This window comes from Odocoileus virginianus, chromosome 9 (genome assembly GCF_023699985.2).
Source record: "Odocoileus virginianus isolate 20LAN1187 ecotype Illinois chromosome 9, Ovbor_1.2, whole genome shotgun sequence".
NCBI classification, from domain to species: domain Eukaryota; kingdom Metazoa; phylum Chordata; class Mammalia; order Artiodactyla; family Cervidae; genus Odocoileus; species Odocoileus virginianus.
In genome coordinates this window covers 34,185,244-34,211,798 of record NC_069682.1, presented here as the reverse complement: position 1 = coordinate 34,211,798, position 26,555 = coordinate 34,185,244, and the positions used below count along the sequence as shown (strand labels likewise).

Sequence of the window (26,555 nt, the reverse complement as noted above, 5' to 3'; positions counted from 1 at the left end):
AAAAAAAAAGACAAGCCACTGGGAATCTTGATGGCCTTCAAGGCTTGGTTCCGGAAGTTCCCAAGGCCCACCTACACCCAAGACCTTCCAAACATAAGTTGTTTTGTAAGAGTCTACAGTGTACATTTAATAAAGTACCTTTTTAAGGTACTTAAAAAAAATTTTTTTTAATCTAACAGAGTTCTAATTTCTTTATGTTAATTAATCAGCAGGTGATACTGCAAAGGTATAAGAAGACAATTATCCAGATAATAAGGACTTTCTCTGCTAGTCACTGAAAGTTCAAGAGGTTATAGACCCACAACAACAATTTCTACTGAACAGCCAAAAGAAAACACAAATAGCAAACCAAGAAGTGTACTTGTGTGTATGTGTGTATGCACATGTGCATACACACATAAACATGGTTAGTCGCATCCGACTTGACTCTTTGTGACCTCATGGTCTGTAGTCCACCAGGTTCCTTTGTCCATGGGATTCTCCAGGCAGGAATACTGATGTGGATTGCCATTTCCTCCTTCAGGGGATCTTCCCATCTCAGGGATCGAACTCTGGCATCTGCTGGATCTGTGGGCAGATTCTTTACCACTGAGCCACCTTGAAAGCTGTTAGTCATGTCAAAAAACAGACAAAAGAAAAATCACAAGAGTTGCAGAACTTCTTTTGCAAAAAAGAGGATTAAAAAAAAAAATCAAGAGGCAAAGTAGAAATAACAGCTCCCAATTAACATGAATAAACCATTTAAATTCTGTGCAAATGCATCAGTTTGGTGTAAAATAAAAGGTGTGGACCAGATAACTGCCTGCCTCCTTACTAGCTCTAAAATTCTTTAGCTCTGATGTTAAAAACATCAATGGTAATTTGCAACATTTTAGAATCCTCAAAATATGACAAAGATTAAAAATGGAGGTTTAGCTAACTTAGTACTGATGATAGAATTGGACCAACTGGTTCAGAATCTGCTTTATAAGCTAGTTATCAAGTTTGCATTGATGAAAAATTGTCACTAGGTCTCAGAGGTGATTTGTGAAGTATCAGATATAGCCCAGGCTCTGTAGATGCTAAAAATACATAGAAATGTTTTATAAGGACACAAGAATGCAAATTCCAATCTCTATCATTTTATTTCTCTATGGTTTTTAATTTGAAATTACTACTCAAGATCCAGCTCATATTTATTTTCTTTTTAAAGCCTAGTTTATTTTTCCTTTCACACCAGTGGTCCACTTTATCATGAATATTTATCTATTGTGATTTACTACAATAAGTATATATAGAGTAATGATTACAAAATATTTTTGACAAGTACGGAAAATAGTAGTTAATGTTTTCCATCTGCTTGCTGTATGCTATGTCATGAAAAGAACCATTGATCCTATAGAATCAGGAAACATGCAAGTACACGACAGAAATACAAATACTTAATGAATTAATTTTAATCACTTGCACATTTTTGTAAATGTTACCACATGTTGGTTAAATTACCCATTATCAAAACTAGTGCCCAAATGCTATCACTTCCCAGAGCTTCACTCTGGAAAGTTTTAAACCTTGTAATTTAAATTTACTTGTGGAAAATGAGCTGTCATTTCTTTCTAGATATCTGATCTCTAAACTTGAAGTTCAAGTTCTGAAATCTTCCTTCTAAGAGCTTTCATGGAGCTGTCACAAAGGATTTTGTTTGATAGACTTAAATTATCCAAAAAAGTCAAAACCAAAAACTCTATCTAACGATCTCAGATTCAAACTACAGTTTGCAAAGGGGAATGCAGAATGTTTCACAGTTTCAGTCTGCAGGCTTGAAAGGCACTGCAGAAAGTCCATGTTCTAGGAAGTCAGGTGATGCTAGTGGTAAAGAATCCACCTGTCAATGCAGAAGACACAATAGACTCAGGTTTGATCCCTGGGTCAGAGAGATTCCCCTGGAGAAAGAAATGGCAACCCACTCTAGTATTCTTGCCTGGGAAATGCCATAGACAGAGGAGCATGGTGAGATATTCTTCTCTTTCACCCTCATCAAAAGGCTCTAGTCCTCACTTTCTGCCATTAGAGTGGGATCATTTTCTACATTCACCTTTATGGCAGAATATGAAGCAGAACTAAAGAGCCTCTTGATGAAAGTGAAGGAGGAGAGTGAAAAATTTGGCTTAAAACTCAACATTCAAAAAACTAACATCATGGCATCTAGTCCTATCACTTCATGGCAAATAGATAATCAAACAATGGAGACAGTGAGAGACTTTATTTTCTTGGGCTCCCGAAATCACTGCAGATGGTGACTGCATCCATGAAATTAAAAGACACTTGCTCCTTGGAAGAAAGCTATGATCAACCTAGACAACATATTAAAAAAACAAAGACATTACTTTTCCAACGAAGGTCCATCTAGTCAAAGCTATGGTTTTTCCAGTAGTCATGTATGAAAGCGAGAGTTGGACCATAAAGAAAGCTGAGTGCCAGAGAATTGATGCTTTTGAACTGTGGTGTTGGAGAAGACTCTTCAGAGTCCCTTGGACTGCAACGAGATCCAACCAGTCAATCCTGAAGGAAATCAGTCCTGATTATTCATTGGAAGGACTGCTGCTGAAGCTGAAGCTCCAACACTTAAGCCACTTTATGGGAAGCACTAGGTCATTAGAAAAGACCCTGATGCTGGGAAAGGTTGAAGGCAGATGGAGAAGGGGCAATAGAGGATGAGATGGTTGGAAGGCATTACCGATTCCATGGACATGAGTTTGAGCAAGCTCCAGAAGATGGTGAAGGACAGGGAAGCCTAGAGTGTTGCAGTCGCAAAGAGTCAGATACAACTGAGTGACTAAACAACTACAAATCTGCATATCTGATATTGTTGATATTTCTTACAGAAATCTTGATTCCAGCTTGTGGTTCATCCAGCCTGGCATTTCAGATGACATACTCTGCACATAAATTAAATAAACAATTTAACAATATGTAGCCTTGTCATACTCCTTTCCCAATTTCCAATCAGTCTGTTGTTGCATGCTTGATTCTAACTGTTGCTTCTTGACCTGCATACAGGTTTCTCAGGAGACAGAGAATTTATAATAATTTTATGATAAATATAATAATTTGCTAATTAATCAGTTCAGTCGCTCAGTCGTGTCCAACTTTTTGTGACTCCATGGACTGGCAGCATGCCAGGCCTCCTTGTCCATCCCAAACTCCCGAAGTTTACCCAAACTCATGTCCATTGAGCTGGTGATACCATCCAAACATCTCATCCTCTGTCATCTCCTTCTCCTCCTGCCTTTAGTCTTTCCCAGCATCAGGGTCTTTTTCCAATGAGTCATTTCTTCACATCAAATGGCCAAAGTATTGGAGTTTCAGCTACAACATCAGTCCTTCCAATGAACATTCAGGACTGATCTCTTTTAGGATGGACTGGTTGGATCTCATTGCAGTCCAAGGGACTCTCAAGAGTCTTCTCCAACACCACAGTTCAAAAGCATCAATTCTTCAGCACTCAACTTTCTTTATATATATATATATACATATATATATATATATATATATATCCAACTCTCACATCCATACATGACTACTGGAAAAACCATAGCCTTGACTTCATGGACCTTTGTTGACAAAGTAAAGTCTCTGCTTTTTAATATGGTCTAGGTTGGTCATAACTTTCCTTTCAAGGAGTAAGCTTCTTTTAATTTCATGGATGCAGTCACCATCTGCAGTGATTTTGGAGCCCAGAGAAATAGTCAGCCACTGTTTCCACTGTTTCCACATCTATTTGCCATGAAATAATGGGACCAGATGCCATGATCTTAGTTTTCTGAATGTTGAGCTTTAAGCCAACATTTTCACTCTCCTCTTTCAGTTTCATCAAGAGGCTCTTTAGTTCTTCACTTTCTGCCTTAAGGGTGGTGTCATCTGCATATCTGAGGTTATTGATATTTCCCCCAGCAATCTTGATTCCAGCTTGTGCTTCATCCAGCTAATTATTAGAGAAATGCAAGTCAAAACTATAATGTGTGGTATCACCTCACACTGGTCAGAATGGCCATCATCAAAAAGTCTACAAACAATACATTATGAAGAGGATGTGGAGAACAGGCAACCCTCCTGCACAGCTTGTGGGAATGCAAATTTATACAGCCACGATGTAGAATAGTATGGAGATTCCTTAACAAACTAGGAATAAAACTACCATATGACTCAGCAATTCCAGTACTGTGCATATACCCTGAGAAAAACCACAGTTCAAAGACACATGTACCCCAATGTTCACTGCAGCACTATTTACAATAGCCAGGACATGGAAACGACCTTGATGTTCATGAACAGCTGAATGGATAAAGAAGTTGTGGTATGTATATACAATGGAATATTATTACTCAGCCATAAAAGGGAATGGATTTAAGTCAGCTGTAGTGAGGAGGATGAACCTAGAGCCTGTTACACAGAGCTAAGTAAGTCCAAAAGAGAAAAATACTGTATATTAACACATATATTCAATCTAGAAGAATTGTACTGATAATGCTATCTGTAGGGAAGGAATAGAGATGCAGACATGGAGGACTTATGAATACATGGGGAAGAAGAGGGTGGGATAGATTGAGAAAGTAACATTGACCTATAAACAGTACCATGTATGAAATAGATAGCTAGTTGGAAGCTGCTGCATAACAGAGGGAGACCAGCTTGATGCTCTATGATGACCTCGAGGGGTAGGATGGGGTGAGGTAGGAGAGAGGCTCAAGACAGAGGGGGTATAGATAGATAGATAGATAGATAGATAGATAGAGATAGAGATATCCCTGATTCACATTGCTATACGGCAGAAAGTGTTGTGGAATCTGGAGTTGCAAACATACCTCAGAGGACACTCAAGACAGTGGAGTAGAGTTTATTACACCAGCAGGGTCCAAGGGGAATCAGTTCCCAACAAGGAGCCATGATGTTTCTTAGAGGCCCAGTTTTATACCCCCTGCTGTTGCAAGAAGGGGGACCCCTTCCAGGGCCTGAAACTGGGCTCTTGTCTAACACTCAGAAATGAATTGTCCAAGGAGACACATGTGCTGACAAAGCAAGAGATTTTATTGGGAAAGGGCACCCAGGTGGAGAGCAGGAGGGTAAGGGAACCCAGGAGAACAGCTCTGCCAGGCTCACAGCCTCAGGCTTTTATGGTGATGGGATTAGCTTCCAGATTGTCTTTAGCCAATCATTCTGACTCAGATTCCCTCCTGGTGGTGCACGCCTTCTTCAGCCAAGATGGATGCTAGAGATTCTGGGAGGTGGTCAGACATGTGGTGTCTCCTTTTGACCTTTCCTGAACTCTTCCAGTTGATGGTGGTTTATTAGTTCTGTGTTCCTTACCAGGACCTCCTGTGTTAAAACAACTCATGCAAATGGTTACTATGGCGCCTGGCCAAGGTGGGTGGTTTCAGTCAGTGTCCTTCCCCTAATACTGCTAGGTGACTGGTTACATGTTAGCAAACTCTTTGTTGCGTATGACTGAGTTTTACAACAAGTAGGTGCTAGGAGAACAAACAATTAAGGTGAAAGAGGGGGAACACTGATTATACATCACAGGGGGGGATGTCTCCATGGTTACATGTAACAGGGGCAGCCTAACCTCAACTACAGTCTCTGTTTGCCATCTGTAGGGAGTGAAGTCTCCAGGAGACCTGGTTTTCATTAGCAATGATTTCCTCACTCTTGGGCAGGGTTTAGGCCCAGTTTACATCCTGTCTTTAAGATGGATGGCAGACTTCAAGATGGAGTCTCTCCTGCTTTCCTCACACTGGCCCCAACAAAAGTAATACAACATTATAAAGCAATTATCCTCCAAGTAAACAACTAAATAGAAATCTTCTGAAAGGTTGTTTCTGAGCTGTGAAAGATGCCAGGATTCTTGGCCTCCGGAGGAGAGGAATTGAATCCGGGAACAGTGATGAGGCTTGAACACTCGGGGCTTTTGTGTGATTAAGCTTTACTAAAGAATAAGAGAGATAGACAAAGCTTCTGACATAGACATCAGAAGGGGGCAGAAAGAGTGCCCTCCTGTTAGCCTTCAGCAGTATGTTATATTCCTATCAGCAGGCTACTAATTAGGAAAGGAAATGTCTCAAAACTCAGAGTAGCACCAGGCCCCTCACCCACAACATGCATTTTGAGATAACATTGGCACAAGGTGAGTTGTCCTGGGCCATAAAATGATTGACATGAATCTTGAAGAAAGGCAGTTTTCCAAGCAAAGACATAGTCTCATTAACATAGCTTAAGAGAGCATTTGCATGAGTAAAACATACTGGCTTGTCAAGTTGGTTCTAGGTCTTAGGCAGAATAGACTTGAAGAAAGGCAGAGTCTAGGGTAAATACAGGGTTCATTAACATAGCTTAAGAAAAACATTTCCATAAGAAAAACCCATTGGTTAGCTCAAGGTTTGAGAAAAGTTAAGTTCAGGTGGAACCAGGTGTAGTCATGGCAACACAGAATTTCAAAAGAAACCTTCTTTTAAATTTGTATAGAGAAGGAAAAAATCTGACACTTGTAGTTTGTTTCCTCCTTCCCCTTAAGAGAGAGAGAAAAAATGTCTGACACTTGCAGCCTATTTCCTCCATTTGGAGACCCCTCGCCTTCCTGCCTGCTACCCTCTCACTCCCATCTTTTGTTTCAGCAAAGATGAGCTCAGCTTACACTGAAGTCTCTCTGCTACTGCAATAGCTGAATAAAATGTTTGGTGATCTTAAAAAATAAAAAGTAATCTTATATATATATAGTTGAATCACTTTACTATACACCAGAAATTAACACAACTATAAATCAACTATACTTCAACAATTTAAAAAAGGAATATATGTAAATTTTAAAGTAGATTATAATTACTGCAAGTGAAAGTGAAAGTGAAAGTTGCTCAGCCATGTCTGACTCTGCAAATGGAATTCTTCAGGCCAGAATATTAGTGTGGGTAGCCTTTCCCTTCTCCAGGGGTCTTCCCAACCCAGGGCTCAAACCCAGGTCTCCCAAATTGCAGGCAGATTCTTTACCAGCTGAGCCACAGGAAAGCCATAGTACAAGGGAAATGACTGTCTATTATGCAACAAAATCCAGAACTCATTTAAAAAATCAAGTTAATGCAACTACAAACATAAGGCATGGCAACTAGCAAAATGGGGGTGGGAGAGCAGGGTAGGGGGATACTCATCACTCAAAATACAGGAACAAGTGATTATTTCCTTAGTATATGAATAGTTTCTATCAATTCAGTTAAGTCACTCAGTCATGTCCAACTCTTTGTGACCCATGGACTGCAGCTCACCAGGCCTCCCTGTTCATCACCAACTCCTGCAGTTTACTCAAACTAATGTCCATAGAGTTGGTGATGCCATCCAACCATCTCATCCTCTGTCATCTCCTTCTCCTCCTGCCTTCAATTGTTCCCAGCATCAGGGTCTTTTCAAATGAGTCAGCTCTTTGCAACAGGTGGCCAAAGTTTTTGAGTTTCAGCCGCAGCATCAGTCCTTCCAATGGACACCCAGGACTGATCTCCTTTAGGATGGACTGGTTGGATCTTGTTGCAGTCCAAAGGACTCTCAAGAGTCTTCTCCAATATCACAGTTCGAAAGCATCAATTCTTGGGCACTCAGCTTTCTTTATAGTTCAACTCGCACATCTATACATGACTACTAGAAAAACCATAGCTTTGACCAGATGGACGTTTGCTGGCAAAGTAATGTCTCTGCCTTTTAATATGCTGTCTAGATTGGTCATAACTTTTCTTCCAAGGAGCAAGCATCTTTTAATTTCATAGTTTCAATAGTGAAGAAGAAAATTTGAATAGTCCAAAAGGGAAACCAGGAAAAGCTATAAGATGACAATTCACCCAAAGAGGAAATAATGGTGAGTCTAAGCAAAAAATTTAAAACAGTAAAATCAAATTGAGATACCAATGACACAAATCAAACACTTTAATGACATTCTGGGATAGTCTTGACAAAAAAGAACTTCATACACTGCTTATGAGGGTGTAAATTGATACAACTTCAATGAGTGAAGTTGCTCAGTCCTGTCTGACTCTTTGTGCCGCTATGGACTGTAGCCTGCCAGGCTTCTCTGTCCATGGGGTTTTCCAGGCAAGGATACTGGAGTGGGTTTGCATTTCCTTCTTCAGGGTATCTTCCCCATACAGGAATCAAAGCTGCTTCTCCTGTGTCTCCTGCATTGCAAACAGATTCCTTACCTGCTGAGTCACTGGGGAAGCCCAAATTCTATGGATTTTATCAATAACTAAGAAAATGAAAATGGGATCCTTTGGTCCAGTAAATCCCCTTCTACAAAAATCATCTCACAGATACAGTTCTTGTGCTTTAAGAAAAAGACATTTGTTCACAGGCTGCTGCTGCTGCTGCTAAGTCGCTTCAGTCGTGTCCGACTCTGTGTAACCCCATAGACGGCAGCCCACCAGGCTCCCCTGTCCCTGGGATTCTCCAGGCAAGAATACTGGAGTGGGTTGCCATTTCCTTCTCCAATGCATGAAAGCGAAAAGTGAAAGTGAAGTCGCTCAGTCATGTCCGACTCTTAGTGACCCCATGGACTGCAGCCTACCAGGCTCCTCTGTCCATGGGATTCTCCAGGCAGGAGTATTGGAGTGGAGCGCTGAAGAACAGATACTTTTGAACTGTGGTGTTGGAGAAGACTCTTGAGTCCCTTGGACTGCAAGGAGATCCAGCCAGTCCATCCTAAAAGAGCTCAGTCCTGAATATTCATTGGAAGGACTGATGCTGAAGCTGAAACTCCAATACTTTGGCCATCTGATGCGAAGAACTGACTCATTGGAGAAGACCCTGATGCTAGGAAAGACAGCAGGCAGGAGGAGAAGGGGATGACAGAGGATGAGATGGTTGGATGTCATCACTGACTTGATGGACATGAGTTTGAGCAAGCTCAGGGAGTTGGTGAAGTACAGGGAGGCTTGGCATGCTGCAGCCCATGGGGTCGCAAAGAGTCGGACATGACTGAGCGACTGACCTGACCTGAACTGAACTGAGGCTACCATGGGACCCCCAAGGACACTCTAGCTTTCCGGCGCGAGCAGCCCGGGTTCAAACAGACTTGGAACTTCTCCAGGAAACCGTTGGAGTCAGGGCAAGAGCCTGTGTCCGAGTCCCAGGGGCCCAGGTCGGAGTCGGGGCTTGACTTGGAGAGAGAGATCTGTCCCCCTGCAAGGCCTGGCCTAGAGCCTGAGCTGCCCTCGGCCTCGGGTCAAGACCGGTAACCGAACTTGGCTGGGCGGCGGGGCAGAGCGCAGAGCCCCTCCCGAGTCGCGCCCGAGGCTCAACTACCTCCGCCGGCACTGCGGTCTAAGAACCAACTGGCCCAGCAGTCCCGCTGCCACACCAACTGCCTGGAGGCGCTGCTGTCCCGGGCCTTCCGGCAGCTGGGCTGGAAGGTGGGCTCGCATCCCTGGATCTTCCTGCTGCTGCCCATGGTGTTAACAGCCGTTCTCGGCACTGGGCCTGATTTACCAGCCCCAGGATGAAGACGATGACCTCGAGGAGAAGTACACCCCTGTAGGGAACTCTGCCAAGGCTGTGTGACGCTTTGTGCAGGAACATTTCACCTCCAAGGACTCTCATCTTCTCCACCTCCACCGAGGTCAATTATGCCTCCATCCTCAGGGTCTCCAACACCAAGACACTGCTGGAGCCAGAAATCTTAGAAGAAGTTGGCAAGGTGGAAGGCAGGTGCAGGCTTTGACTGTGACACAGGACAGTGGAACCCAGATCCCCTATAGCAAGGTGTGCGCTTCGAACCAGGGCTCCTGTGTCCCCCGCAACCCACTCTTGTTCACCTGGAAAAGGATCAAGGGCCTCACCCTGGAAACCATCACCTTCCCCATCTACAGCCAAGCTGGTCAGATCAGCTACCTGGCCAACATCCTGGGAGAAACTGTCTTAGGCGAGAGTATGAGACTGATCCAGTTACTCCTCCAGGCCAAAACCATGCAGCTGCAGCACCACCAGAAGACAGCTGAAGACAGGTGAAGGAGGGGAAAATGAACGTAGCAAGGTGTGGGTGATCCACTTCCTGAGAAGGTTGGCAGCCTTGAAAAGAGTCTGGTGTTGAAGAAGATCAAGGTACCTAGTGGATGGGGTTTATAGGGAGGCCAGGGGAAGGTGGGAGGGATAAGAGGACTTGTTCCAAGGACCACAGCAGCAGCGCTCGCAGATTATCAGGTAGAGTCCTTGACTGGAAGCCAGTTGTGCTCTGCTTTATTTGATCCTTAATCCAACTTTCTTAAAATAGGACACTGAAAAAAGCCACAAAAACTTCTAAAAAAGAGTGGATTTGTGAATAACTGATTCACTTTGCTGTATGCATGGAACTAACCCAACATTGTAAAGCAGCTACAATAATTTTTTTTTTAAGTAAAAAGAGATAGGACCTAAAAAAACAAAGAATGCCACAAATCTTAAATCTTTGGTAACATTCTGGCTAAAAACACAAATGGTACATTCTCAGGGTAGGTCTGTTCAGTACCGACTTTGACCTTCAGGTTTAGTTTGGTTTTCTTGTCAAATTACTCTGAAATTCTTACTTCTAGTTCAAGCCTTTGCTGTTTCTGGGAGTCCCCTAAACTTTGTTTGGAGTTCATTGGGATAAAAAAACAAAACTTTAAACCAAAGTTCCATGATGCTTTTGAGAAAGAAAGATGAGCATTTTACAAGTAAATTACAGCATAGTGCCAGGCACATATTAGCTGTCCAGTAATCTGTGGGCTGGCAAACCTGGTCCTCTGAATAAAACTGGTGAAAATGAGAAGACACCTTCTGGAAAAAAGCCTTTTAATACTCAGGCCTTTCTGAAATGGTGTTTGTGCAGTTATAATAGTAAAAGATAACAACCTAATAGAAGTTTAGAAAAAGTAATAATGTCACAGTTATTAATGCTTTCACAGTTTTGTATAAGATACAGATTTTGTATATTCAGGAGTTTTAAACTTTAGATTTTTGAAAGAAACTTTGAAAAGCATGCCAGAGCTTTGTGGGAAGAAGCAAATCTTCATTACCTTCTTATTCTAAAATCATAATCCATGTATTTTGATTTTTTACTGAATTTTAATGTTTAAATCAACAAGCTGTAGTGTTTCAATATCATATGTAACACACACAATATCAGAATAGAAAGCTCTTTTCCTGAATATATTTTTGTGGCAGGTCCTCTACATCACTTTCCAGACAATTGAAATTTGAGGCAACTTCTATGACAGTGGTCCCCTTGTTTCACTTGGCCTACCTTCTAATCATATTATTTGCAATTGTATCATGCTACAGGTAAAACAATTTTATTCGTAAACTCTAAAGATATTTTATTGTGATAATAAATATAATGTGTAGATATGTCAGGGGAGTATGTAACATCCTTGATTCTGTCTTTCCACAGCAAAGATTTGAAACACAGCGGACCAGTGTTACAGCTCGGTTACGGCTCAGAGTTTTATTAAGCAAGCCAAAGAAAGTACACCCTCGAGGCGTGAGAGCAGGCCAGCCCCAAAGGGGAGGCCTCGATCCATCTTGGCTTCCTCTTTTTATACATGTGTCTCTTGCCCCTGAGCCTGCCCTGTGGAAACTGGGCTAGCCAGGAGGGCTGTTTGTTTCACCTGAGGTTCTCACTTTGGTCCTCAGATTTTCTTTTGTATCGTTTTCGCATGCTTTTTTCCTTTCTTTGTCTTTTAGTCACTGCCATTTGGGACTCCTTTTTCCTATTCTAACATTCCCACCTCAAGAGATGGGAGGCCCATTTCCTTGGGAATAGAGGTGTCAAGCTCTCTCTGGTTACTTCCTGCTGAGTTGGGATGGTGAGTGGCAATGGGCCTCCCCCTCTTCCTAGTTTGAAGCCTCAGAGTCCTTAAAGTGGTGTCCATCTAAGAGTGAGTGATATTTTCCATGGTTGGGTGTAGTTTTATATATCCTTGTTGAACTGGCACTGCATTTTGCAGCTTGTTGACCTGAGCAGAGACAAAATAGGTTAAACAATCAGTAATATATGAAGCAATCATAGGCAGCATCAATATGGTGATAACAAGGATTAGTAGGGGCATTAGCCAACTCCAAATTCCCCATTGCCAGGAGAAGGGCCCCCAAAGAGAGATTGTAGCCACCCCGAGAACTCTGCAGCTCATTCTTTCAGATCCTGTATCACCTGAATGTTTTTCGTGAGGACTGTGAGACTTTCTTTAACTTAGCTGGAGGTATTTACCCAGAAACAGATCATCTCATTCAAGATGGTTCAAGTCCCTCCTTGTTCAGAGATCAGGAGATCTATCTCCTGTCTGTTTTGGAGTACAACCCCTGCCAAGCAGTGTTGGCTCTTTAGATCTATCCTGAGAAATCTTATCCCCATAAACTTAATTTTGGGGGTGACCATTAGAATGGCACTCATTTGTAGTTCCGAATAGGCATCTGAGATCTTCCATTCCTGTTTTGCCCCCAGTTCCTTCATCCTACGAGTTTGGCAAGGTTCTATATATTATTTTCCACCAGTCAGGTACTCCTGTCCACTCTCAGCTGGTTTTCTGCATGCACTTCTGTCTCTGAAGGTGTATTGTTGATGTGTATATGGAGAGAGATGTACTCCATGTCCACCTACTCCTCCACCATCTTGTTCTCTCCTCTCTCAGGATATTTTAAATAACATTTTAAAAGGGTATTTCCAAGCCAAGGAAACATGCCTTTGCTTTTAGTTTATTGACTATTCTTAATAGCGCATTTTCATCAGATTGGGTTGGGCTAATCAGGAATTCTATAATTGGTCTTTGATTTGTTAGTGGCTTTTCAAACTAACTTTCAAAAAAAGGTTAAGAATACTGGGGTAAAAATTAGACCATGAGGAGCTCCAAATACCATCACAAGAAAACAATCTTAAGAAATGTCCTGAAGATGTATGCTTTAGCTACAGACAGGACATACACCTCTGTTATTGTTGAAACTGGACTCTGTAACACAGTATAGCCTAGCAGATACAATGCCTCAATGGGTTTTCAGTTTCCTGAGGTCTCTGAACTGGAAACAAATCCATAGGAAATGTGAGCAGAAAAGTCAAAAGAAAACCCTATACATATGACAAGATTAAGCATGGCTATGGAATCAAGATTGACATTCCAGAAGGCCATAAATCCCATGAGGCCCATAATCACAGAAGCAATAGCAAAAGCTACCCACAAAGAACACAGGGGATGAAGAATTAACAATAAAGAAACAATGAACTGTTGATGCAACAGTCACATTTTGAACAGTGTTTTCTAATATTGCAGAATACTGATCAAAATATATGAATGCCTGGTTGTATAGCATTAAAGGAACTTCACATTTCTCAGCCATGTCTCAGAACTGGTGTAACATCAGTTTCTTATTGGTTGAAGAAGAAATACTCATGGTTTGAATGAAGGCCTGAGAAGAAGTGATTTCCTGTGATGATGTAATATTAATATTATATTCTCTAAAGAATAGACTCCCTGGATTCCATATGTAAAATAGATAGCCAACAGGAACTTGCTGTGTGGCTCAGGAATTTCCCACCACAGGCATTTCCCAGCACAAGCTCCTCCCTCACATCCCCTTGATCTGTCTCTCTGCAGTCAACAGCAGCCCTCACCCTGGGATTGCTCCACAATCCCTAAACTCCAGCTCCCAGCTGCTGTACCTTCCAGGGACCTGTGTCCCTGTCCAGGGTTTGCATGGCTGCCACAAGGACTGTCTGATTCTCATTCCATTTAGGCTGCAACAGACCAGCTGTTTCACTCTCAGCCTTAAATGTTTCTCCTCTGACTCAGGCAATTGCCCCAGATTGGGGATCAGACCCCCGCTTCAGTTCTCCCACCAGCCGAGGGCAGGTCCAATCCTCTTAACACTCCTGTTTCCCCCCCTAGTTCCTTCATCCTACCGAGTTTTGCATGGTTCTGTATATTCTTTTCCACTGGTCAGGTAATCCTGTCTGCTCTCAGCTGGGGTTCTGCATGCACTTCTGTGTCCGAAGGTGTGTTCCTGATGTATCTGTGCAGAGAGGTGTACTCCACGTCCACCCACTCCTCTGCCATCTTGTTCTCTCCCCTCTCAGGATATTTTAAATAACATTTTTTAATGGCACTTCCAAGCCAAGGAAACATGCCTTTGCTTTTAGTCTATTGACTATTCTTAATAGCACGTTTTCATCATACTGGATTGGGCCAGTCAGGAATTCTGCAGTTGGTCTTTGTTAGTGGCTTTTCAAACTAACTTTCAAAAAAAGGTTAAGAATACTGGGATAAAAATTAGACCATGAGCAGCTCCAAATACCATCACAAGAAACATAATCTTGAAAAATGTCCTGAAGATGTATGCTTTAGCTGCAGATAGGACAGACATCCCTATTATTGTTGAAACTGCCCTTTGTAACACAATGTAGCCTAGCAGATACAATGCCTCAATGGGTTTTCAGTTTACTGAGGGCTCTGAACTGGAAACAAATGCATAAGAAATGTGAGCAGAAAAGTCAAAAGAAAACCCTATACATATGACAAGATTAAGCATGGCTATCCAGAAAGCCATAAAACCCATGATGCCCACAATCACAGAAGCAATAGCAAAAGTTACCCACAAAGAACACAGGGGATGAGGAATTAACAATAAGGAAACAATGAACATAGCTGCTGATGCAACAACCACATTTCGAACAGTGTTTTCTACTATTGCAGAATACTGATCAAAATATATGAATGCCTGGTTGTATACCATTAGGGGAACTTCACACTTCTCGGCCATGTCTCGGAACTGGTGGAACATCAGTTTCTTATTGAAGAACTTGAATGAAGGCCTGGGAACAAATGATTTCCTGTGATGATGTAATACACATCATGATTAATGTTATGCACAAAAAGTGGAAATTCCATTTAAAAAGTGGGTTTATTGCTTAGAAAACTGTCTTATCATTTATATCTTGACGGAGGTTTTCCATATATTTTACATATTCTTGTAACCAAAACTCTGTAAGGTTTTTATCTACATACTCACTGTTTTCAAAATCTGCCAGATGACATTTTTTCCAATTTTTGCCTCGTTTCTTCATCCCAGTAGTCAAGAGTCTCAGTAAAGATAACCATAACCCTGGGACCATAAGTTGACAAATGTTCTTCTTCTACATTACAATATGGTGTGATATGGGAGTCGTCACTTGCCAAATTTTGGAGGGCTAAAGCTTCCTACACTTGGAAACACCCATATATACTACTTATGATGTACAAAATATATAGGAGTACTACAAAAAACTTGGACTCAGTGCTTGTGAGAAAAGGACCAAAATTTCACTGGATTCCATATGTAAGATAGTCAACGGGAATTTACCGTGTGGCTCAGGAAACTTAAACAGGGGCTCTGTATCAAACTAGAAGGGTGGGATGTGGAGGGAGATGGGAGGGAGGTTCCAAAGGGAGCAGATATATGTATACCTATGGCTGATTCATGTTGAGGTTTGACAGAAAACAACAAAATTCTGTAAAGCAATTATCATTCAATTAAAAGGTAAATTAAAAGAAGAATAGACTTGTTGGATGAATATCTGCTTTATGTTCACCTTGGAGAAAGTTGCACGGGATGCTAAGGACCTTTTTAATGAGGAACATTTTTGGTCAGGAGTTTCCTGCTTCTTCAGCCAGTGTGGACAGACTACTTCTCTTTTATCATCCATGGCCATAAACGCTCCAAAACAGGGCGATGTTATGAAAATAATAAAACAGCAGGGTTGTTCCTATATAAATGCAAAAGTATTGTACAGACCTGAAAGAGGTCATAGTTCCTGGTATAGAAGGCCAGGACATTGGTGATGGTGGTGATTGTCATGGATACTGCCACTTTTGAATAGACATTGGACATCTGCTCACTTATGCTCTCCATGTCGTCGACCCCAACACCTATTAGAGAAAGAAACAGAGTCTCTGTACGTTTTTAACATCCATTAAAAATTAACAAGATTAACTCAAACTGTTTTCTTTGCCTGTCTCTCAAGGTCTCACTGATCTTGCAGTGTGCTTGTGTGAATGAATAACATGTCCTGAGCAAAGCAAGTGATGAGCCCTGCTCTGGGGTTTTGCAGTGCCTTGAAATGACTGAAGGCAGACCCCAAAATGGGAGCCTTGTTGGGGTTTATATACCAACTTCCCAATGCCAAGAGACACCCAACATCCTTGCAAGGGCAGCGGCCAGAAATGGGCAAAGCGTGTGGACTGAACTTTCTTATCTCGGTCAACTTTTCATGGTCTCTTTGACCATTCCATAATTGCATGGGGAATTAGAACTACTAACCTAATCTGTCAGATCATAGACTTTTAAGGGACTTGTGATCCATGCCGTTACTCTGTACTTTTACTTAGACCTCAAACTATATGGATGGAAGCGCCTAGCCTTGCTAGGAGCTGAACATTACAAGAGAACATTTGGGAGCTCTAGTTCCAGGAAAGTCTCTCAGGCTGGGGGCCATTCTCTTGGCTGCCTGCCTCAGGGGCCAGGGTTCTAAAAGTTAGTCTTTGTCATGGCTGTGCCTCTGATCTATATGGATAGCAGCATTGCTGGTGACCATGAGGTTTTTGAAGACACAGATCGGGAATTACAGGATCTGGTCAGCTCGCAAGTGCAGTGGGCTTCTTCCTTTGGTAGTGCTAGCTCTTAGCAGACCAGAGAAAGCTCTCAATGGCTTGTGTTCAACTCCCTGGATATTCTTTTTGTGGAATCTGTGGGGATGAACTGGAAGGATTGGCCCTAGTAGCTTGAGGACAGAAATCACTTTTTCCTCGCTGGCTGACCCTCCACTCCCTCTTTTGCTATTACATATACTAGTGTGGCAACACTCAGAAGAGACATCTTGGGGGGTTTTGTTCACCTCTTTATAACTCAACACTTCTGTTGTGGTCAGGACTGTACTCGGGAATGTGCGCAGGCACATGGAACTTGGATGCTTCCCCTAATAGTCCTGGCTTAGGAAACATTCCAGGAAAGCTACTCTGTTCCACCCTGGGTGGCATCAGAGGAGGAATGAAAATCAATCAAAAGCCTTAATAGGAAGGAACTGGACATCAGTCTGAGATGCCATCAAGTCTACCCCTGGTGCATCTCCACCCCTCCTCAGTGGTAGAACTGGGAAGGATAGATTAGTCACCTGTGTTGATATGGGACAGACTAAGTCCAACCAGGGGAGGAAAGCTTCAGTGGAAAGTGTGTCTATACCCCCATCTAGAGCAGGAAGGGATGCCTCCAATGGAAAGAAGCCATGGCTGTGGATGCTGCTTTTTTCTCTTTCCCATCTGTAGATGGGAGCTAGCAGATCCAGAACCACCTCTTTAAAATGTATTTTTAAAAACGGAGACAAGTTTAATCCCCAGAGTTTAAAAAAGACACACCTGATCTTCTTCTTTGATACTGAATGGCCATGGTATCCTTTGAAAGATGGGGGACACTGGCTGGTTGAAGGGTCTCAAATATAATACTGTTTTACAATTAGATCAGTTCTGTAGAAAACAAGAGAAATGGGTAGAAGTGCCATATGTGTTGCTCTTTATCTCTCTGTGAGACATGCCAGACTTATGTCCTAAGGGTGCAGAATTGGGTGTGAAACCTTCAGCTGCCTCCTGTTCCCTTACTTTGCCCTTGTATCTGGGGCTCCCGACTAAACAGGCTGAGTCATGGTACCCTTCCAGAAGAGGTTGCCTCGGTCTCAGTAGAAATTCAAACAGTCTGAATGCATAGAAGCCTTTATGGGACTAACTTTATGACCTAACTTGGAGAGATGTAACGTATGTCTTGGGACAGATGCTGACTCCTAACTCTAGAACTTGAGTTTTGGGAGAAGCTACTACTTTTAGACACAAATGGCTTGAGCATGAGACAAGGGGAAAGAGGGAACACAAAATAGCCCTCCTCCCTACAGAGAACCAAGCAGTTTCCATGACAGAGCCAGACTGGGACTATAGCATGGCTAAAAGAAGGTGGGATCAGAACCACTTTGCCAGGTGTATTCTTGAAGGACTCAAGTGAGTACACATTAAGACTTTAAACTATGGCTAACATAGAAGAGGGAGAGAAGAAAGCTCTGGATAAATTCCTAGATAGACTACAAGAGGCTCTCTGCAACTGTACTAACTTTGATCCCAAAAGTACAGAGGAAGGAAAGACCTGAAAGATAGATTTCTCAGTCAGTTGCAGATATCTGCCATAAGTTATGAAAACAGGCATTTGGACCAAATCAGTCTTCAAAAAAACTGTTACAGCTGGCTCAGATGGTATATTATGGTTAAGAATACGAGGAGGAAAAGAGAAAAAAAAAACCTGGCAAAAGACTGAAGCCCCAACAATGGCTGTTAGATCCTCTCTGAAATAGCCTGTGGAAAAGTGCCCAAAATAATCCAGGTGAAAAGGAGTGGACTTGTTATTATGGTGGAAAGGAGAGGCATCTCAAGCAGGATTGTCCTCAGGCATCTAAGCTGCACCCGGCTCCATGTCCTGTCTGTAAAATGTCCACACCTAAGGAGAGACTGCCCTCTGAGACATAGGCCCCAGGGGTTAGACTCTCAAAGCAATCGGGACTGAAAGTGCCTGGGGGTCCCCACACAAGCTCCTATTCTAATTACACCTGTGGAACCCTGGGGATTAATAACTGTGGGGGGCTAATCAGTCGATTTTCCTTTGGACACTGGGACAACTTTCTCTGTGCTCACTGAAGCCCCTGGTCCGCTTTCCTCCTGATCCTCTACTGTAATCGGACTGTCAGGATGAGCCAAACGCTATTATTTCAGTCATTCTTAAAGTTATGACTAGGACTGTGTGCTGTTTTCTCACGAGCTTCTGATCAGGCTGGAGTCTCCCTCACCCCTTTCTAGGGAGGGATATACTGAACATGGTCCAGGCCTCTGTTTTCATGAATATGGAGCCTGCTCTTTAAATTGAACAAATTAAATCCTAGACTGTGGGCTGATGGAAAAACTGTAGACTGTGCACAAAATGCTGTTCCTGTTGGTATCAAGCTCAAAAACCCTCATCTATTTTCACATTAAAAGCAGTATCCACTAAAGCCTAAGGTTAAGAAATGTGTGAAAACTTACTGTCCTGACTTCTCATGATGTAAGTGGGATCTTAAGCTCTAAAGTTCAGAGCAACAATGTTCCATTTTAAAGCTACTGTAACTCAAGGGGTGTCAAAAGTTCTAGGAATAGAATATCACTTACACTGTTCCTGGAGATCCGAATCTTCAGGAAATGTTGAAAAGGCTAATGCCATTATTAAAGGACATCCATGTAAGCTAACTCAGGAAACACAAGACAGTTGGTTTAAAGTTTTACCCATAGCTTTAATGAGGGCTTCAACTGCCCCTAAGAAGAAGGGACTGTCTCTATGAGACTGTCTTTATGCACAGATATTGTAATAGATCCTAAAACCTTAGAATTAACTATGTGACTCAGCTTTCAGCTTTTCAACCTTCTCGTCAGGAAGGCTTCACATGGTGGGTTTCTCCACTTCAAGGAAAGGACTTCATTCCTTGAATTCCTGCACCAACAACGATTGTATACGATGACTTGTCTTGATCTGATGACAGCTGACAATCCTAAAATGGACCGATGTAACTATGGACATAATGTAACTTTTCATTTTGATTATGTTTTAACTTGGTTTAGTGGTTTAATTTTGCCTTACATCTGTAACTGTAAAATGGGGTTTGTTTCTAACCATCTTAAAGCTTTTAAGTTACAGATGGTTGTCCAGGCTCCTACAAGTGCCACAGCCTCCTCCAACTATTACTTGGGGCCCCTGGATCAGAGACCCTCAGTATGAGGGTTAGGAGAATATGTTGCCTCAACAACTTGGGATGACACCCCTCAATAGCAGGAAGTAATTATGGAATGGAAACGACAGCTCTTTCCCTTGGCAACATGATTCTCCTAAAAGAAAAGGGGGGAATGAGAGAGTTAATTCCTAGATAGGTTGATAAGAAATCCAGGGTTCCCGAGGAGGAGAAAGGGGTCCAGAGCCCTCCAGAAGGAAAAAGTGGTCTGGGGCTCCCAAGGAGAAAAGGACAAAGGTTCTTTACTACATTGCTTTGCCTTAGTGAATATAACAATGCATCTTGCTCGAGGACATGTTTCTCCTTAACAAGAGCCTTCTGACTAATCCTGTTATCTTGAAATGTATATTATTGGAGTGGGTCTGGTAAGATCTTTCTATTGCTTGTTCTAATCTTGTTCATTTAAGATGTATGTTGTGGGAGTGGGTCTGAAAAAAAGTATATAAGGCCTTGTTAAGACTAGCTAGGGGGGCACGCTACCTCTCCCTTCTGACGTCTGTGTCAGAAGCTTTCTCTATCCCTTTTTATACTTTAATAAAACTCTGCTTCACAGAAGCTCTTGTATGATCAAGCCTGGTCCCTGGTGCAGAAGAAGCTAAATCTTCTTTGGAGATCACAAATCCAGCATCATTCACTGTAAGCTGTCATACAATTAGCCTGTTTTTGTTTTTTCCTATTCTAAATCACACTGAAATGAGCATCCTTATTCTATTTTGTGAGCACCTGTCCAACAATTAGGACAAATTCCCAGAAGTGTAGTTGGTAGGTCAGATTCCGTTTTATATTTTTAAGTCTTTTGATTTGTTGTGAAGTTATATTTTAAAAGTGTACCAATTTACAAATTTCCCTTAGCAGAATATGTGTTTATTTGCATACAACCTTCCCCAAACCTTCAGTCTTGCTATAATATTCATTAATAAGAAAGCAAGGTGTCTCACTTTTGGTTTAAATTAAATCCTTGGTTAATCAACAGGTCAAATATTTCTTTCTTATATTTTCAATGATTAGTATTTTGGATTCGGTGTGTGTGTGTGTGTGTGTGTCTGTGTGTGTTTCTGTGTCTGTCTATGTGTGTGTGTGTGTCTGTGTGTGTCTGTGTGTGTGTGTGTGTCTGTCTGTGTGTGTGTGTGTGTGTGTGTCTGTGTGTGTGTGTGTGTGTGTGTGTGTGTGTGTGTGTGTCTGTGTGTGTGTGTGTGTGTGTGAAATGCCTGTTCATGTCCCTGGTCTGCATTTTTCCATTTGGGGTACTAGCTTTTTCTAACACTTAAAGGCACATAAGACAGAGGATGAGATGGTTGGATGCCATCACTGACTCAATGGACATGACTTTTGGTAAATTCTGGGAGTGGGTGATGGACAGGGAGGCCTTGCGTGCTGCAGTCCATGGGGTCGCAAAGAGTCAGACACAACTGAGCGACTGAACTGAACTGAAAAGCACATAATTCCATTTGATTTTCTTTTTCTCCCGATTCCTCATTTTGGATCTGTAGAGTCACCTATATACAATTGTTTTGCTTAATCTAACACAATACCCTTCCTTTACCCATCCCACACCCCCACATACACAGTGTGCAGTCTCATGCTCTGTTTTACTCACCTAGAATAACAATGGTGAATTTGCAACTATGACCACAAATGGCACCCATTGGGGTGCATGTGTACAACATCAGGCCAAAGCTGCTCACCACTGCCAAGGCGGCAGAAATGACTCCAAAGGCTGCAACCCACATTTTGTTTCACACACAGTCACACCTGTAGATTTGGAGGGATAGGTCAAAAGTCATGGAACTTGTGGTGGTAGCTTCCAGCAATTCCAGCAATTCATAACCTTCTTGACTCAGACACCTCTTCAGAGCCCTCTTGTGCAATAATTCCCATACCTGTCTGCTGGAGAACTTTAATTTCCAGGCACTAGCCCAGACCAACTGAACAGAAGATGCGGAGTGGGGAGGTTCGGACAGAAAAGTTGGGAATCTGTGCTGTTACCAAACTATACTGGTTGATTCTTATGCAGTGAGCCAAGCATGAATCCACTGACTGGCCTTTCAAAACCACAAAGATATACTAAAGCATTTCAAATAGCTACTTTCACTCTGATCTTCAAAGGAGCGTGAATGGAAGCAAGCAGTATGAAAGTGCCCACGTCCAGGTATCTTCTCACCCACTTATGAGTCCAATTAGCCATAAACTCAATCCTAAATATCTCCTGTATGTCAAAGCTGATTTAATATATGTCGTGGCTAACAGAAAGAATGAAAATCTCCTTCTAAAAGATTTTTGTGGTTCTCCTCTGCTAGAGACGTGTGCTCTAGAAAAGAGGCTCTTTGTGTGTGTGTGTGTGTGTGTGTGTGTGTGTGTGTGTGTGTGTATTCAGTTGATTCAGTCATGTCCAACTGTTTGTGACCCTATGTAATGTAGCTCACTAGGCTCCTCTGTCCATGGGAGTCTCCAGGCACAAACAGTGGAGTAGGTTGCCATGCCCTCCTTCTAGGGGGTCTTCCCCACCCAGGAATCAAACCCATGTCTCCTGTGTCTCCTGCATTGCAGGTGAATTCTTTACCACTGAGCCACCCGGGAAGCCCAAGAAACGTGGCTACTAATCATGAAAAAAGTAACATGTACTCCATTTTGAATAACATCTTATGCCTGTTTCTTGGTTGGACCAACAAAAATAGGAAGTTATACACAGCATTTTAAAAAGACTGGATTTAATACTTTAACTCCCCAACAAGCATAATTTTACATCTCAAAATACTGACAAAAATCTCTAGATTTCTGTTTTACTTCATTGCTAACTGCTTCAAAACAAACAACTGATAACTGCCTCTAGAAACTTTTAGTAGAAGAGGGAAACTGAGTTTGATTTGAAGACTAGCAAAGTCAACTATGGAAAAGGAGCTACTGATTCCCAAGGAGCAAGAATATATCTAAGACCTTGTTCATGCAAGGCCACATTAAAATAACCAAACTTTCTCTATTAAAACAACTATGTGTGCCTGTATTTCACTTTTTCTCAAACTGCTGGTGCTATCTGTTAAACTCAGGGCCCAACATCAACATACACACACACACACACACACACACACACACACACACACACACAGAGTATTTTGTTTTGATTACAGAAAAAAATTTAATTACTACCAATATTTTCTTAAAGCAACAACATTGGTTTACAGGAGTTTAAGATAAAAGCACCACAGATGACCCTTGAAATCAGAAACATTAACAGGATAAAAGCTACATATGACATGTTTAGCCCTATTCCCTCTTTCAGTTTTCTGGATTGGTGGTATAAATTTTTCAGAGGATGGGTGAAGTGGAGTATATTATTGGCTAGAGTGATTTGACTTTAACTAGTTCCTGTGTTGACTCTCTCTAAATGACCTTTAATGTTCAATAGGCAATGGAAGGAAAGATGTGTATGTAGAACACTAGTGAAAACACTTGCAGATTTTCTAGTCCCCAAGAAGGACTTTGGTTAAACACTTTATCAGAATGACTTGGGAGAGTCTTAGAACTTTAGATCCCTACAATCCTGGAACACAGCTCTGCAGACTATGATCTGTAGTTTGTAGAGAAGTTGCAGAATCCATGTGTCTAAAAATGTCTTCATGTGATTCCAGTGCTCAGGCGGACTTGGGCATCACTGGCAGCAAAATGACCAATTAAAACAGCTCACTATCAAAAACAGAAACTACACAGTAAAGAAAGCGTAAATCAGGAGTTCCCTGGTGGTCCAGTGGTTAGGACTCCTTGGGGCTTTCACTGATGGGACCTGGGTTCGCCCCCCAAAAAAAGGGGGGCATCAATGGATAAAATGAAGGGTAATAATCTATATGATATACACAATATAAGCACCCAAACAATAGAAGTAAGTCCTTCCTTGTCAGCAATATTTTAAATCTAAACAGATTAAACTTTCCAATCAAAGGGCAGATACTGTCAGAATGGATAAAACAGCATGATTCAACTATACGCTATTTACAAGAGATTCCCTTTAGAGATCCAAAGACTTAAATAGATTGAGAGATAAGAGGACTGAAATAGATACTCCCTGTGAATAGTAACCAAAAGAGATTAAGAGTGCCTATACTGATAAGGGCAGGAATCCCTTAGAAGAAATGGAGTAGCCATCGTGGTCAACAAGAGTCTGAAATGCAGTACTTGGATGCAATCTCAAAAATGACAGAATGATCTCTGTTCGTTTACAAGGCAAACCTTTCAATATCACTGTAATCCAAGCCTATGCCCCAACCAGTAACACTGAAGAAGCTGAAGTTGAACAGTTCTATCAAGACCTAAAAGACCTTTTAGAACTAAAGACCAAAAAAGATGTCCTTTTCACTATAGGGGACTGGAATGCAAAAGTAGGAAGAAACACCTCGAGTAACAGGAAAATTTGGCCTTGGAATATGGAATGAAGCAGGGCAAAGGCTAATAGAGTATTTGCCAAGAGAACACACTGGTCATAGCAAACACCATCTCCCAACAACACAAGAGAAGACTCCACACATGGACATCACCAGATGGTCAACACCAAAATCAGCTTGATTATATTCTTTGCAGCCAAAGATGGAGAAGCTCTATACAGTCAGCAAAAACAAGACAAGGAGCTGACTGTGGTTCAGATCATGAACTCCTTATTGCCAAATTCAGACTTAAACTGAAGAAAGTGGGGAAAACCACTAGACCATTCAGGTATGATGTAAATCAAATCCCTAATGACTATACAGTGGAAGTGAGAAATAGATTTAAGGTACTAGATCTGATAGAGAGAGAGAGCCTGATGAACTATGGATGGAGGTTCATGACATTGTACAGGAAACAGGGATCAAGACCATCCCCAAGGAAAAGAAATGCAAAAAGGCAAAATGGTTGTCTGAGGAGGCCTTACAAATAGCTGTGGAAAGAAGAGAAGTGAAAAGCAAAGGAGAAAAGGAAAGATATTCCCATTTGAATGCAGAGTTCCAAAGAATAGCAAGGAGAGATAAGAAAGCCTTCCTCAGTGATCAATGCAAAGAAATAGAGGAAAGCAACAGAATGGGAAAGACTAGAGATCTCATCAAGAAAATTAGAGATACCAAGGGAACATTTCATGCAAAGACGGGCTCAATAAAGGACAGAAATAGTATGGACCTAACAGAAGCAGAAGATATTAATAAGAGGTGGCAATAATACACAGAAGAACTGTACAAAAAAGATCTTCATGACCCAGATAATCAGGATAGTGTGATCACTCACTTAGAGCCAGACATCCTGGAATGTGAAGTCAAGTGGGCCTTAGAAAATATCACTACAAACAAAACTAGTGGAGGTGATGGAATTCCAGTTGAGCTATTTCAAATCCTAAAGGATGATGCTGTGAAAGTGCTGCACACTATATGCCAGCAAATTTGGAAAACTCAGCAGTGGCCACAGGACTGGAAAAGGTCCGTTTTCATTCCAATCCCAAAGAAAGGCAATCCCCAAAAATGCTCAAACTACCACACAATTTCACTCATCTCATACGCTAGTAAAGTAATGCTCAAAATTCTCCAAGCCAGGCTTCAGCAATATGTGAACCATGAACTTCCAGATGTTCAAGCTGGTTTTAGAAAAGGCAGAGGAACCAGAGATCAAATTGCCAACATTCGCTGGATCATCGAAAAAGCAAGAGAGTTCCAGAAAAACATATATTCCTGGTTTATTGACTATGCCAAAGCCTTTGACTGTGTGGATAACAATAAACTGTGGAAAATTCTGAAAGAGATGGGCATACCAGACCATCTGACCTGCCTCTTGAGAAACCTATATTCAGGTCAGGAAGCAACACTTAGAACTGGACATGGAACAACAGACTGGTTCCAAATAGGAAAAGGAGTACGTCAAGGCTGTATATTGTCACCCTGCTTGTTTAAATTATATGCAGAATACATCATGAGAAACGCTGGGCTGGATGAAACACAAGCTGGAATCAAGACTGCTGGGAGAAATATCAGTGACCTCAGATATGCAGATGACACCACCCTTATGGCAGAAAGTGAAGAAGAACTAAAGAGCCACTTGAAGAAAGTGAAAGAGGAGAGTGAAAAAGTTGGCTTAAAACTCAACATTCAGAAAACTAAGGTCCTGGCATCTGGTCCCAACACTTCTTGGCAAATAGATGGGGAAACAGTGGAAACAGTGGCTGACTTTATTTTTCTGGGCTCCAAAATCACTGCAGATAGTGACTGCAGCCATGAAATTAAAAGGCTCTTACTCCTTGGAAGGAAAGTTATGACCAACCTAGATAGCATATTAAAAAGCAGAGACATTACTTTGCCAACAAAGGTCCATCTAGTCAAGGCTATGGTTTTTCCAGTGGTCATGTATGGATGTGAGAGTTGGACTGTGAAGAAAGCTGAGAACTGAAAAATTGATGCTTTTGAACTGTGGTGTTGGAGAAGATTCTTGAGAGTCCCTTGGACTGCAAGGGGATCCAACCAGTCCATTTGAAAGGAAATCAGTCCTGAATATTCATTGGAAGGACTGATGCTGAAGCTGAAACTCCAATACTTTGGCCACCTGATGTGAAGAACTGACTCACTGGAAAAGACCCTGGTGCTGGGAGAGACTGAAGGAAGGAGGAAAAGGGGACGACAGAGGATGAGATGGTTGAAAGGCATCACCGACTCGACAGACATGAGTTTGAACAAGCTCCAGGAGCTAGTGATGAACAGGGAGGCCTGGTATGCTTCAG

The 26,555-nt window shown here is 41.9% G+C and overlaps 1 protein-coding gene and 1 long non-coding RNA gene across 3 annotated transcripts; one reads left to right on the top strand and one right to left on the bottom strand.

Annotated features, from left to right (window-relative positions):
* Nucleotides 1-9,091: 9,091 nt before the first annotated feature.
* Nucleotides 9,092-12,699, top strand: LOC139036620 (uncharacterized). The gene is made up of 2 exons (XR_011489444.1): nucleotides 9,092-10,110; nucleotides 11,417-12,699. It is a non-coding gene; the product is annotated as an uncharacterized lncRNA (long non-coding RNA).
* Nucleotides 11,896-22,184, bottom strand: LOC139036619 (patched domain-containing protein 3-like). 2 transcript variants are annotated; one of them, XM_070472192.1, is made up of 4 exons: nucleotides 21,432-22,184; nucleotides 15,784-15,917; nucleotides 14,743-14,842; nucleotides 11,896-11,981 (listed from the first exon to the last, which is right to left on the bottom strand). In XM_070472192.1, exons 1-3 carry the CDS (start codon nucleotides 21,562-21,564, stop codon nucleotides 14,801-14,803), a joined length of 309 nt encoding a protein of 102 aa, XP_070328293.1. In that variant the 5' UTR covers nucleotides 21,565-22,184; the 3' UTR covers nucleotides 11,896-11,981; nucleotides 14,743-14,800. The 2 variants fall into 2 exon arrangements, with proteins under 2 accessions (XP_070328293.1, XP_070328292.1); XM_070472191.1 differs by lacking the exon at nucleotides 14,743-14,842 and having other exon boundaries at nucleotides 11,898-11,981.
* Nucleotides 22,185-26,555: the final 4,371 nt, after the last annotated feature.